This window comes from Urocitellus parryii, chromosome 10 (assembly GCF_045843805.1).
Source record: "Urocitellus parryii isolate mUroPar1 chromosome 10, mUroPar1.hap1, whole genome shotgun sequence".
NCBI lineage: Eukaryota > Metazoa > Chordata > Mammalia > Rodentia > Sciuridae > Urocitellus > Urocitellus parryii.
Window position 1 is genome coordinate 109464255 of NC_135540.1, and position 15597 is coordinate 109479851.

Genomic DNA, 15597 nt, shown 5'->3' on the forward strand with positions numbered 1-15597 from the left:
TCACCATGATGATTTAAGAATCAATTAATATAAAAATGTCAAAATGTGAGTAAAAATCACAAAGCATTTATTATATTTTTCTCAATCCTTTTTAAAAACAATGTATCTACTTAGTAAAAGGAGCAGCAATTGTTTCTTTTTTCAAAGAAATATATAAATCATCCTCCAGTGCATTTAACTTGCAATTATAAGATGTTTGCTCAAACTATGAAGGAAAAATTTTTATCAATATTCCTTCAGGCTTTAGTCATATTCCTTAGGCAATTCATTAAGCTACTCTTGGTTTCATCACTGCTTTATTACCAGATTAATGGAAGAGGCTCCCTCAAGTGTCAGAAACATAATGTTTGTAGTTACTTTTATATGAACTATATACAGGGTGACTGCATAATTTTTCATTCAAAGTAGGTCATTTTGTGGTGAGAAGGTACTATTAAAAACTATTCCAGGACATCAGTTGTAAATTAGGACTGATTGGGCCAAACTTCAGTGAATATTTATCTTTTCATGAAAAATGTTCTATATGAATTGATTGACCTGCTTTAGACATATATTCCCTCTAGTGGAAAAGATGGTTTCTATTCATGTATGTATGGCTTAGTCCTCTTCTTGTTTTGTCTTTACTTAAATCGTCTCTTAGCTATTAATTAAAAAACTCTTATTTGTTACATAAAAGTTAAAACAGTCATTAAAGCACTTTTTACATCCCAGTGGCTCATCCCAGAGGCTGAGGCAGGAGGAGTGTAAGTTCAAGGTCAGCCTCAGCAACTTAGCAAGGGCCTAATAAATTTAGGGAGACCCTGTCTCAGTAAATAAACAAACAAACAAATAAAAAGACAAAGGTTGTGGAAGTGGCTCAGTGGTTTAGCATCCCTGGTACCAACAACCACACCCCCCCAAAAAAACAACTTTCACATGCAATAGTTTCTTATATCATCTGAATATATATATATATATATATATATATATATATATATATATATATATATATACAGTTTTAGAGTAAAATAAGTAAACAATTTATATGACTCAAAACTCTCTTTAATAAGTAGTTGCAAGTTATAATTGCAGAATGTACAAGCAGAGACCTTTAAGAAGCTGATGCCAATATGAAATTAGACATGCAAGAGAAATTTTTTAAAAATTGTCTAGGAATCATAGGAGGAAGAATTGTGAGTAGGCTTGAGAGAAGAGAAGTTTTGGTAATATGCATGTCTGACATCTATGAAAGTAGAGGGTGGAGAAGGAGTTTGGGTCAAAAGAGTCTCAGAGTGCAGCGAGCTTCTAAGAAAGTCTTGCCAGGCCAGTGGGGTTCCTCCAAGGCAAGTATCCTTTTAGAGAAACCCTTATTGAGGCAGGAATGGATCTGCCCTACTGCTCCCTCCACATTCAGTTATTGCCTGAAAGCAGCCTGGGGCAGCTTGGGTCTGCACAGACTGCCAATCCTGAGCCCTGGCAGCCAGGCTGGCAGGGCAGCTAATGTTCCCAGTCCAGAGAACTGAATGGCAAATTTTCAGGACTGCCATGATAATTTTCTTGACAGAGAATAATGCCCTGCCTCTCTCCATTAAAGTCTCTATTTAATTATTTATTTTGTATGATTAGATATTTATTTCAGAGCACTTTCTGGTATACAAAAAGCAGCAATTCATTTTAAGGTGGGCATTCCTGACAAATTAACTCTTTTTTGTGTATTTATATTATAAAATGTATCCAGGAAAATTGTTGGCTACTATTAACATACAGAAAAAAATAAATTTTTCATAATGCCACTCATGTAGAATATTAAGTGTGTACATTATAGTGTTTTCACATCAAGCATTTTAAATTATTTTACATAGATGAAGGAAAGAGATTATTTTTGTTATTTTCATGCAATATTGAATTGTGAACATAATTTCATGTTTTTAGAGACTTTTACCATCAATTGAATGGATGGATACATTCTATTATGTGAGTGTGTCATTTGTTGAAACCATACTCTTATTGTTTTAAAATTGTGCTATCACATTAAACTGTTATAAGCATTATTGTATGTAATGTTTTCTCTATTATTTGAGTAATATTTTCCTTTATTAGAAAATATGATCATCTAAGTTAGGAATATAGTGTTATTTGCCTTTGTATTCCCAGCACTTCATGCATTTTTAATACATGGTAATTCCTCCACAAGTGAATTAAAACACTGGGTCAGAGACTGAGCACATTAGAAAGTCATCTTCATCAGAAGTGTGATTCATTGAGAGGATTATTTAGCTTCCCAGAACATAAGGGCTGAGAGACTAAGCATTCTAGCCACACACAATCCAAGTAATTCCCAATTACATACCATAACAATTTCTGTGTTCTTTTGAATTAGGAAATACAAAACCCAACCCCCTGTATTTTTCAATAAAGATAACATGAGATGATGCAGTGAAACTTCAAAGGGAAGAGAAATATGTCTTCAAATTAAAACAATCTTGTTTTAAATCTTGATTGTATCATTAAATAACTGTGTGCCCTGAAGATTGTTATTTTTTTTATCTGTAAAATAAGTATAAGGGCCAGGGTTGTGGATCAGTGGTAGAGTGCTTGCCTGGCATGTGTGAGGCACTAGGTTCCATCCCAGGCATCAGATAAAAATAAACAAATGAAATAAAGGTATTAAAATATAAGTACATAAATATTTATTTCATGAAATTATTGTGGATTAAATATTATAATGTGTAAAAATAATGAACACAGTTCTTAAAACATAGTAGGTAACTAATGGTATATTATAGACACACAATTGCTCATAACAGTGAAGACATCAATCAATATAGGAAACAATTTTTAAATTTGCATTATCAAGATTCTAAAAGTATTTCCATTTAAGTAGAAATAATACTAATTTATTTAAAATAAGTTGAAAATCATATTTATGAAACAAATAATTATCCAAATGAATAGTTATACAAAATTTGTAAAAGTTATAAAAACTTCCCAGCCCTGTAACAGAGATCAAGGTATCAGGTGTGCTATAACAACTGTTTTAAAATTTAAAAGTACTAGGCTGGGATTGTAGTTCAGTGGCAGAGCACTTGCCTAACATGTGTGAGGCACTGGGTTCAATCTTCAGCATCACATAAAAATAAACAAATAAAATAAAGGCATCTATCCATCTATAACTTCAGAAAAAAATTAAAAGTACTATATCAATAATAATAATAATAATAATAATAATAAAGCAATTAAGTATTCTGAAGTTAATTTTGATAGCTTACAGGAAAATTGTGGACAAATTAATTGATAAAATTTTTTTCTGTTATTGGCAAAAATGAGAAAATATGGCTTTGTGATATTATTAGTAATAGTTTTCATTACGTCTGTGCTATCTAGGAAAGGAGAATATAAATCACTATGAGCTTATGGTTTGTTATATTGCTACTGTACAAAATAGAAAAAAATTTTTCCCTTGAAATTTTTATTTTAATATAATGTTGTTTCAAGAAAAAAAATCAACTTTTTATAAATTCCATGACCTCCCTATATCTATTAGATATTTCATTCTATAATATGATTCAGGGCTGAAGGGAAACCTAAAATTTGGGTTATTGCCAAAAAAGCTAACTAGTTAAGAAAACACACCACCAGAGATTCTTAATAGTTCAGATTTTCACTGTTTTTGTTTAATATACTATAAATATATATGTATAAATATATGCATATATATAAATATATTTACTGTTTTATTTGTACATACATACATACATACATTGACTGTTTTATGTAGGAAAAATAATGTGAAATTTTTGAAGAAGATATACTTCACCAAGCTAAATATATCAAAATAATTCCTGTAAGAGAAAACTTAAGAAAGTCTTAACTAAATATGAAATAAAAGTTGATCTTTATTCTGTTTGTAACAGTTAGTGCATCCTTAGAAGAGTGAGGTCAATGTCTTCAGGATCATTTATAAATATTCCTCATATTGAAATAGCTGAATTCACAATAGCTACACTGTGGTACCAACTTAGATGCCTATCAACAGAGGAATGTATAAAGAAACTGTGGTATATATATACAATGGAATATTACTCAGCATTAAAAGAGAATAAAATTATAGCATTTGCAGATAAATGGATGGAATTGGAGAATATTATGCTAAGTGAAGCAAGACAATTCCCAAAAAAGTAAAGGCTGAATGTTTTCTCTGATTAGTGGATGCTGATTTATGATGGGAGGGACATGGGAAAAATGGAGGAATTTTGGACTGGGCAAAGGGGAGAGTGGGGACGATTTGGGGGGTTAGAAAAGATGGTGGGATGAGATGGACACCATTACCCTAGTATATGCATGATTGTGTGAATCGTGAGTCTCTATACTGTGTACAACCAGAGAATTGAAATATTGCCCTCCATTTGTGTAGGATGAATTGAAATGCATTCTGCTATCATGTACAACTGAGTAGAACAACAACAACAAAAACAAAATAAATAGTATTCCATTGTCATTGTGTATGGCAGATTTCAGAGTATGAGACCTGCTATATTAGCAATGTTACTTTCTTTGTTCAAGTTGAATAATTTCTCATAGATTGTTTCCTTATCTGTAAAGCTGTGAAATGTAATCATATGAAAGGCACATACCCTTGATAGTTAGCCTCAGGGGGTACCAGGTAGCTTTCCTTGTTTGGATAATATGTACATCCTCTTTACTGGAATTATATCTTAGGAGAGGTTTTACCAAGGTTATCTGTTCAATTCATGTGGCATTGGTGGGGGGAACTGATGAAATTTTGGTGTAGTTGAATAGAGGTATGTGTTAGTTAACGTCTGTTGTTTGGTTTTCTCAATCACTAAATGAAAATACAAGGGACCATAAGAGAAGCTGTTAAGCTGTGGTAACAAACAAGTCTCAAGCCTCAGAGGCTTATAACCATCAATATTTATTTCTCACTCAGGCTATATGTCCACTGTGATTCACCTGTGGTCCTGTTCATGTCACCCTCACTCTAAAAGTAAAATAATTGAGTAAACTTTCAGCACTATTGGTCTTTTGGCAGAAAGACAAAAGAGACACCATCAACTACAATAACACTAAACCTTCTGCTTGGTAGTGACATGTGTCACTTATTTTCCGGAAGCCAAAGTTTATCCCAGTACACAGCTGAATTCAACAGGTCAGGGATGTATAATCCTGCAGAAAAGAGCAGTATAGGTAATATGACCAAGTTAGAAGTTAGTGGTGTGAAAAGTGAGAAGTATAATTCCCGGACAGGAATGAGAGGACTGACATGGAGCAAAATAAGACATACCCTTATCTGTTGATACTAATTATAGAATTATTGCAAAGATGAAATGAGAGTAAATTCTTTAAAATTATGTTTTCATTACTTTGTTAATACCTGGGTTAGACAGCTTTTCAAACTTAACAAATATCTGAGGTAATCAGCTTACACACAGAAAAGGTTGACTGGGCTCACAGTGTGGGAAGTTTCAGCCCAGGGTCAGCTGACCTCATTACTTTTGGACTAGTGGCATGGCAGCAAGCTACTTGCACCGTGGCATCCTGGAAGCAAAGAGAGAAGAAGAAGGCAATGGAATCCCACCATTCCCTTCAAGGGCATGTTTCCAGTATCCTAAATATTCTCCCACCAGGCCGTACCTTTTAAATTTTCCACCACCTGCAGCTAGTGCCACAGGCTGAGGACCAAACCTTAACACATAAACCTTTAAGATCCAAACCATTGCAATACCTAGTAAGGATCAAAGGAGATGGGGCTGCATTTCCTAAGATGTGTAGGTCTAAATCAGAAGAGATCTGAATGGATAGTGTAGAAGACCAACTAAACACATTAAGAAAAGGGTTGGATATCTACTACTGGAATATTCTTGAATATATTCATGAAATATATGTAAACAACCTAGTGGAATACAAATTTATTTGATTCTCCCAATGTTCACATTTAGTCTTTTGGGCCCTTTTCACTGGAACACTAGAGATTTACTAAAAGAGGGTATATTCTAAGTCTAGGATAATATTTCTTAAATAAGGGCAAGGTTACTCAAGTGTAATAAAAAAATTATTACATTTGATGACTCCTAGATAAATATCTACATTACTGCGTATTTGTACCACAAGTTGGAATTAAGCTGAATCTTTACACTTGATAAGTACACAGGTGCGGCAGGGACTATTAGCTGGGGAATCTGTTTTTTTTTTTTTTTCTCAGTTTTAGATTTGTCCTTTCATCTTCAGTTTTCTCATATACAAAATAAAGGCAGGGGGTAATTGGATCTCTTGGTCCTTTCTTCTAATCTTATTACTTGATAAATATATTCTTCCTGTCCTTTAAAAGAATATGTGCAGAGGATGAGTCATTCACTCGTGATTTGATGATCATGTAATCTTTGACAAAATTCTTGGAATAAGATATTCTGGTTTTTTTTCCCCATTTAAACTGAAAGAACAGGAACATGAGAGTGTATAATGCTTATACTTTTTTTTTCCTTCAAATATTTCTTCCTGCATCTTTCCTTAATATGTGTGTGTGTGTGTGTGTATGTGTGTGTGTGTGTATGTGTGTGTGTATGTGTGTGTATGTGTGTGTGTGTACCAGGGATTGAACTCAGAAGCATTCAACCAGTAAACCACATCCCAGTCCTATTTTATATTTTATTTGGAGACAGGATCTCACTGAGTTGCTTAGAACCTTACTTTTGCTGAGGCTGGCTTTGAACTCATGATCCTCCTGCCTCAGCCTCCTGAGTTGTTGGGATTACAGGCCACCGCACCCGGCCCCCTTATTCTTTTATATAAATGCATTTTTATATATTCTACTAGGCTATTATGACCTTTCCACTAATTTTTACTTTTTGTTTTAGGGTTTGGTAGTCTAAGGGTACTACACAAATCTAGGGGACACCATTCATATTTTTAGCCTGTAGTTTTTGTGAATTTTAATAGCAATGCGAGAGTAAAGATTCACTTTAACATTGAAATCAATATTGCACATTATATTTTTGGCACCAAATTCTTAATTTTCAAATATTTTTATATCAGATACCTCATAAGATAAAGGCACTAGTCTTACTGGAAGCAACATTTCTGTAATGTTCTTTCCCCTCTTACTATTTCTTTATGCAATTAAAATAATCTTAAACTATTCTTTATATAAACTTTTTGATTAAAATTTCTATCACCCCAATTTTTTTTAATTATTTAGTGTTGATAAAGCAGATGATGAAGATGATGAAGATTTAACAGTGAACAAAACATGGGTCTTGGCACCAAAAATTCATGAAGGAGATATCACACAGATTCTCAACTCATTGCTTCAGGGCTATGACAATAAACTTCGTCCAGACATAGGAGGTAAGTTTGAGTTTTCTTTCAGGGATTTTGATGAGTATGAAAAATATCTTCACTGATGCCATTTCAAATATTTATCTCATATTCTTTTGAGTATCTCCTGTATGTCAGAGGCCATGTTGAGTTTGAAGGTTATTGGTTGAAATAGTCACTGTTCAGAAGTTTACAGTCTGGGGTAAGACAAAAGACAAACAGTTACAACATAATTATTTTATAACTACTATCTTAAAAGTGCTACTTCACAGTTATGATAAAACTTTCTGAAATACTGAGCAGTATTTCATAAAAGAGTCAATGTTTGAAAATAATTGAGAATTCTGGTTTTATGCCAATTCTGTTTTTGTTGTGGGTTTCTTTGTTTGTTTGTTCTTGTTTTGTTGGTACTGACAATTGAACCCCAGAGTGCTTTGCCACTGAGCTATTACCCCAAACCTTTTTAAGTTTTATGTTGACACAGGGCCTGTTGAGTTCCTGGAATTACAAGAATGTGCCACCACACCCAGATTCCATGCCCTTTTGATTAACCTTGTCTTGAGGACACCTTAACTGGAAGTAGTCAACTAGTTATTCAAGAGACTAACTAGTTATTACTCTCATTTCATTGTGATTTTGTAAAAATTTTATAACATAATTAACTTGTAAGTTTTCCTCTATAATGGTTTAAGATAGACAAACATAAATGAACAAAGATTTTCTTGAATTGGATTAAATTTGTAGTCAACAAAATAAAAATTGGAATCGTTACCATATTGAACTTTTGCCATGCCAAATTCCTGAACATTCTATTTTTTTTCTATTTATAGATTTAATTTTCTAAATTATTTTCTCATTAATAGTGTTAGCATTTTTGTTATATTTAATTGTATATAGTTGGAGGTTGATTCAAGAATGAACGGGTTCTTTAAAAAAGGTATATTCTAATATTTAGTTTTTAGTATGTACCAACAGAGTAGACTATTTTCATATTTACTCTGATCTCAAGCCTTGCTAAATTTATTAATTTTAATTACTTATTATTGGGTTCCTCTGGATTTTGTTTTTTCAATTGGGAATTGAACCTAGAAGTGTTCTTCTTCTGATTTACAACCCAGCTCTTTTTAAAATTTTATTTTGAGATAGGCTCTTGCTAAGTTTCCCAGGCTAGCCTTGAACTTGTGAACCTCTGCTTCAGGCTTCAAACCTCCAGGGTTGCTGAGATTATAGGCCTGTGCTACATTGCCTAGCGCATCCACTGAACTTTTTGTAAGGTAGAAAATAGTGACTATTTTTGCAAGTAGTGAATGTTTTCCTTCTTTATTTCAAAAATCATACATTTTCATACCATACTGTTCTGAGTAAGATTAAAGTAGAAGGTTGAATATTTTTATTTCTTATATCAGAGAAAGAAATTCATATTTTACTAGTCAGTATGATGTTTGCTCTGAGCTTCTTTTTTAAACCATCCTCTGGTGATTACCTTCTGTTCTTATTTTGTTAGACATCCCCAACCCTCATGTTTCAAATACTTTCTGTGCAAGGATTGAAGTAATCATATTGGCCATATTTTGCTTTTTATTTCTATTTACTGTTCATGAAATAATTTTTCAATTTTTTAAAATTTTAATTCCTTTTGTAAATGACGTTTGATTCTGATATAGTAACTTTTAAAATTTATCAATAGGTTCAATTTGGTAATATTTTGCTTTGAAATTCTGTATGCTCCTGAGGAATATGATATTACTAGTGAGTGTTTCCTCCTTTTTATCTCTGAGTTTATCTAAGATGGATACTATTTCTTCCTTAAATATTTAAAAGAATTCTGGTTTTGTGCCAATTCTGGTTTGGTCGTGGGTTTCTTTGTTTGTTTGTTCTTGTTTTTTTGGTATTGAAAATTAGTCATGTTGGCTTAGAGGGATTTGGGGGGAAGATTTTTAACAGTTCATTATTTTAAATATATATAAAATGTGTGAGCTTAATATTTTTCTTTTTTCAGGTTCAACAAGTTAAACTTTATAAGAAATTTAACCTAAAATTTTCAAATTTACTAGTATTGAATAGTTACATTATTTTAAGGACATATTTAATCTTATGTTGAGTTTTTTTTCTTTGTTATTTGTTATTAGTAATCTGTTCCATCAATTGTGAATTAATCTTGATTTTTTTTCTAATTTTATTAGTATTTTTCACAGAAACAAATTTAGACTTTTTCAATTTCCTGTGTTAAACAATTATCTTAAGTTTCATTGTTTTATAATGTCTGGTTTATTATTCGAATCTCTTTTCATTTAATTTTCTGTTCCACTAGATTGCTTAAATCATTTTATTTGAAAATAAATTTTACACTGAGTAATGTAGTATCTGTACATGAACTTTAATTTTTCTGTTTTTTTTAATGACTATAATAATTTCAAAGAGTACTGGCCAGTTGAGTGGCTCTGAATTTGAGTTTTTCTGATGTTTTTATTATGAGGATGAGGTTAGGCATTTTAACAAAAATACCACAGTGATATTCTCCCCTTTCAGTGTGTTACTGCAGGAAATCCATGTGTAAATATATTTTTTACTCCTTGTGACGTTAATTTGATTATGTGTTTATGGCTTCTTTTGTATTTCTCTACTGGAAATACTTATTTTCACCTCTTTGATTTTTAAATATGTTTAGAGGAGAAACTGTGGTGCAAATGTTTCTCAGTGTACTCTTGGCCACTGCTTGAGTGTTCACCAGTGTTTCTTATATGTGACATTTATTACTGTGTTGTTTGCCATCATTGTATTAATTGTACTTCTACCAGAAGGAAGAACTGTACTTTCTGTTCCATTTACTTATTTGCATCATTACAAACTCATGAACACTTATTTTGTAATTTATACACCATTAATCTATTTATGTGGTTATATGTTATTAGAGATTTAGCCTCTGGAGCCTCCTAATATTTAGTTCCTAGGTCCTCGCACACATCCTATTATTTGCTAAGCTCCTGCTGTCTTTCAGTACATCAGACCCTCCAGATTTATCTTGACCCATCAATATAGCTCACTATTTCTCCTAGAATACTTAGACTTCCCCCAACCCTACCACCTTTTAAGAATGATGTTTGGAATTCAAGATCTAAGAGTTTATTTCACTCATTAAAACTGATGTCATTGCTTTGTGACCCTCTCAGTGGACAGAATTGTGTGATAAAATGTGCTCTACACACTAAGAGGCATCTCTGTTTCTCTTTTCTTTGAATGTATACTATGAATCATGAATTTGAACTGGTAGCTCTGATTCCATTTCACACCACAGGATTCATTCCAGCCTTTATCATTTCCATATTTGTAACTCCCCTTTTCAGCATGAGAACTTGACTCTCATGTATCCTATTTGCTCAATTCTAGTAAATACATAATGTAGTTTTAGAACTTCATATATCCCTTTATATCATACATATTTATGAAAACAAGTTAACTAATGAATAAAATATTTATGTACAATTGTTTTTATCTTTTGTTTTATAGAATATAGTCAGTATACTGTTCCCCAAATTTAATCAGGTTAGTCTTCCTTCAACCTTCCTTCCAGTGTTATTATGTTCTTCATTTTTAACACAGTTTGATCCGAGTGTTACTGGTGATATTTAATTTTCAGCTCATCCCACATTGTGGTTATTTTAATTTATTTTTGTATGCATGGGGAATTATCATGGTTTTTATAGTCAGAATCATAAGTGAATATATAATTTGTGCAATGTCTCTGTCCTAACTTACCTTCTACCTTGTTTCTATTTCTATAATGAGCTAACTAAACTAAGGTCATTAGTTTGCACTCTCTGTATTCATTTGCACAAACAAGTAAATACAGTTATATTTTCTTATATACCCATTAGCTTACATGAAAGTCACTCTATTATTTTGAGCTCTTCTGGTGTTTACTTAGATCTTTATTTTCTTAGTATATGCATTGTAATCCCATATGGAATTATGATTTATTCAAACATTCTTCTGTGAATGATTGTGTCCAATAGCTTGCAAATACCAAGAATGTGTGTATATAAGTTTTAATATTGTTGGACACTTAATTCATGGTGAATTCCTAGACATTGGAAACGTGAAAATATATATTCATATTTAGTTTTTCTCAGATCAGTTGACAAATTATTCTCCCAAAGACATATGCCATTTTTAATTTCTATCTGTAATATATGAGGATGCCTGTTTCCTAGCAGTCCCAACATCAGGACATATTATCTTAACCTTCAGTTTGGGCAATCCTAATAGCTGAGAAGTGGTTTCTCATTGCTGTTTTAATTTGTGTTTTCTCTAATTGTAAGTGAGAGAGAATGCTCTATGTTTGAATTCCAATTTAATATCACTGTTGGAAATTTTATGTTCACTTTTATTTCCTATTTTTCAATGGATATTTGAGTTTTTATTCACACACACACATACACACACACACACACACACACACACACACACACACAAATGGAATGCAGTGTGCTCCATAAAAGATGTTCATGTCCTAATCCCCAAAACCTGTGCATGTAGCTTTAGTTGGAAGGATGATCTTTGCAGATAAAATGGAATTAAAGACTTTGAGATTAGGAAATCTTTTGGAATTACCTAGAGGGTCCTAAATCCAACTACAAGAATCTTTATAGGATAGAATACATAAAGGTAGGAAACACATGCACAAAGACAGACATGTAGAGGAGGAAAAAGAGACATAAAAGTAGTCTGCAGAGAAATGAGGATTACTACAACTACCAGAAATTGGAATAGATTCTCCCCAAAAGTTTCCAGAGGGATTGCAAACCTTGATTTTTGGTTTGGTGTCCAGAACTATGAAATAACAAATCAGTGTAGTTTTAAGCTACCAATTTTTGATAATTCTCAACCATAGCCCTAGAAAACTAATTCAGTATTGCTTGCCCTTATTTTGTGATATATTATGCAAATATTTTCCATCAGTTTTTCAGTTGTCCTTTGTTTTTGTTTATAGAAGATTTTTGTTTATTTCTTCTTATTATATATTCAGACTTGTCAATCTTTTCTATACTATACTAAAGTAAAAGAAGAATTCATCCATTTCCTTTCTAGTGTTTGCATGCTTTTATTTTTTGTTCCATCAACTATTTGGAGTCTATAACTGTGCTCAGTGTGAAATCTAAATCTAATTTTATCCTTTCTAAATGACTGTTCTATTGACTCAGCATCATTTATTAAAAAGTCAATCTTAGCCTGTATTATTTGATATTTACTGAGTTATTTGTGCTACCATACTTTGTTAATGATAGAAATTCAATGGTTTATTTACTTTTTCAGTTTTATTCTGTCTATCCTTTTATATTTTTATAAACCAACTTTATTGCCAACAAGCTTAGTTCCTCATAATAAAGTGGTATCTTTATTTGGATTTTATTATATTTTGAAAAATTGACTTTGGAATGACAGAAATCTTTATGGCATTCAGTGGTCTAATATAAGAACCAAGACCATCTCCATCTCTTCGTATTTACTTTGTGTTTTACAGCAGTGTTTAAAAGATTTTTTCACACAGATTCTTACATTTCTTAAACTTATTCCTAAGTATTAAATTTTTATTTTCACTGCAAGTAATGTTTTCTTGTCCATATATCAAGGACTATTGATTGATCAATGTTCATTTTATATTCTAGTGCTTACTTTTTATTGTTAATTATTAATTCCCTAAGTATTCAAAATATATTATTATACTCTGTTCCTTTTGTTGCTGTGACCAAAACACCTGACAAAAGCAACTTAAAGGAAGACATGTTTATTTTGGTTCTTTCAGAAGTTGCAGTTCATGGTCAGCTGGTTCCATTACTTTGCCTGACATGAGGCAGAACATGGTGGAAGGGTGTGGTAGAAAGCTTCTTAAATCATGGTAACTGGGAAGAAAAAGACAAAGAAAAGAGATGGAGACAAATGATACCCTTCCAGAGAGTACCCCCAGTGACCTATTTCCTCAACTATGCCCACCTTCTGAAGGTTTGAACACTTACCAAAAATGACATAAAATTACTAATCTATCAGTGGATTGATCTACTGATATGGTCATAGCCTTCATGATCTAATCACTTCCCAAAAGCCCCACCTTTGAAGTTTGCTGCATTGGTGATCAAGTGTTCAACACATCAGTCTTTGAGAGGACATCCCAGATTCAATCCATAATAATAGCATATATATACAAATGGGTATTTTTAGTGCCAACTGGTAATATTTATTACAGTGAGTTCTGTTGCATAATTTTTTATTCTCTCTCATAATACATATTTGCAAATTAGATTTACACCGTTGTGCTAATCTTTTAGTCTTTAATCTGCATCAACAAGTTAAAAATTTTCATCAATAGTCTTTTTTTTCCTGAAGTTTTTTCAGTCATTTCTTCCTTGAGTAGATTTTTCACGTTTTTATATGTTGAAAATTATTTTTCTGTGAACTTGATCCTTGAAGGACAGATTGGCAGGATACAAAACTCTTGATTCATGATTTTTATCACTGAGTTTCTTTTCAATATGTTAGTTCACTGGTGACTTACTTTGTTGAGTTATTTTTGAGAAGTCTCATATCCATCCAGTTGCTTAGCCCTGTTACCTTTGGCATTTTTTTTTTTATTTAAACTGAGTAGTTTTATAGTTATATGTCTCAAGTTGTTTAACTTGGGTAATCTTTTTTTCCAAATTTCTAATTCTTTTCATAATGTAATTTCAGGATTTCTTTCTAGTTTAGGAAATATTTACTTATTGACTTATTGATTTACTTTGCATTTCAGGGTTTAATATTAGTTGCAAGCTATTATATTGGTTTTCTTCATGGATTTAACTAAAAACTATTTAATCACACTCTGATTTACTTGTGTTTACACCATATGTTCTCTGGTCTTCTGACTTATGTTTTTCACATCTATGTGCACTAGTTTTTTCCTGCCTATTACTACATTTTTTTGTGTGTGTATTGATTGTCAGTCATCTTGTAATTTTATCTTTTTCTTCCATTTCTTTCTTTACCACATTTAATCAATTCTCTATTCATTTCTGCATTTTTGTTTAAGGGGTCAGGAAAGTGTATTCTTCTTTGTTGCTTTCTAAAATTGATTTGAAGTCATTTTTTTTTCTGTCCCTAAGTGCATGTTTAAATAAATTTAACCATTTAGAACAGTTTTCTATAGGATGCTGACAAGAAAAGTGTTTGGGGGATTTTTTTCCATGCTTGATTTGTATTGGATCTTGTTTTCTTACTTTGCAATAATAGTTTTATCATTTATTTTGTGATTCATAGGTGTTTTGTCAGATTATTAGTTGATTCATGCTCTTATGCCATAATAAGAAAGCCTGGATCCTTTAAATGGATATGTTGGTATGGTGGTGTGTGTTCTCTGATAGGTGCATATTATGTTTGTGCAGGAGCATAAAATCCACCTCTATTTCTTTTTCCCATTACAGTACAATTTCTAAAGTGGATTTTTTTTTATATTTCTCTTTGCTCAGAAAAAAATTGTTATAAATATTAATGTATCAATTGTATATATTGGTGGGATTTGCTGTAATATTTTCATATGTGAATACATGTGCATTGATCATGTCCATCACTCTTTCTGTCTCTACTGCCACTTTCATCTCTTCCCCCTTCTGCTGGCCCTCTAAAACCTAGGATTAGACTCTAGTAATCTCTTTTCTACTTTTACATAGTGTTTTGTGCTTAACATGATACTTTCCAGTTTCATCAATTTTCTGCATACCAAAACCTGTAGGATACACAAAAAACAACACCAAGAGGAAAATTTAGAGCAACTAGTGCCAGCATCAAATAATAGAAGATTTCAAATAAATAACCTAATGAATGTAGCTCAATACCTTAGAAAAGCAAGAATAAGTGAACTCTCCCCCAAAATAGAAGTAATAATAAAGAGCAAAGCAGAAATAAATGAAATCAAGAATAAAAGATCAATAAAAAGCATCAATGAAATAATAAGTTAGTTGTTTAAAAAGATAAACAAAGTTGGGTGTGAAGATATGGCTCATTGGTAGAGCATTTTCCAGGCATGTCCAAGGTCCTGAGTTTGATGCCCAGCACTGGAAAAAAAAAAAAAGATGAATCATTATCTAGACCAACCAAAAATAGAGAGAAGACTCAAATAAATAAAATTAGAGATGAAAAATGAGACATCATTTCAACAAGAAGAATTTGAGAAATCATTAGAGATTGTTTGGAAAAATTATATGCCCTAATTTGGAAAATATAGAAGAAATGGAGAAATTCCTGGATGAATAGGAC

General features: G+C 32.0%; 1 protein-coding gene across 2 annotated transcripts in view; it reads left to right on the forward strand.

Annotated features, from left to right (window-relative positions):
- Gabrg1 (gamma-aminobutyric acid type A receptor subunit gamma1) overlaps window positions 1-15597 on the forward strand; it is an 81015-nt gene that overhangs the window by 13953 nt on the left and 51465 nt on the right. For both annotated transcript variants that reach the window (XM_026386556.2, XM_077803386.1), the window contains exon 2: window positions 7193-7341. In XM_026386556.2, coding sequence (XP_026242341.2) covers window positions 7193-7341 — 149 coding nt within the window. The remainder of the gene's footprint in view (window positions 1-7192; window positions 7342-15597) is intronic.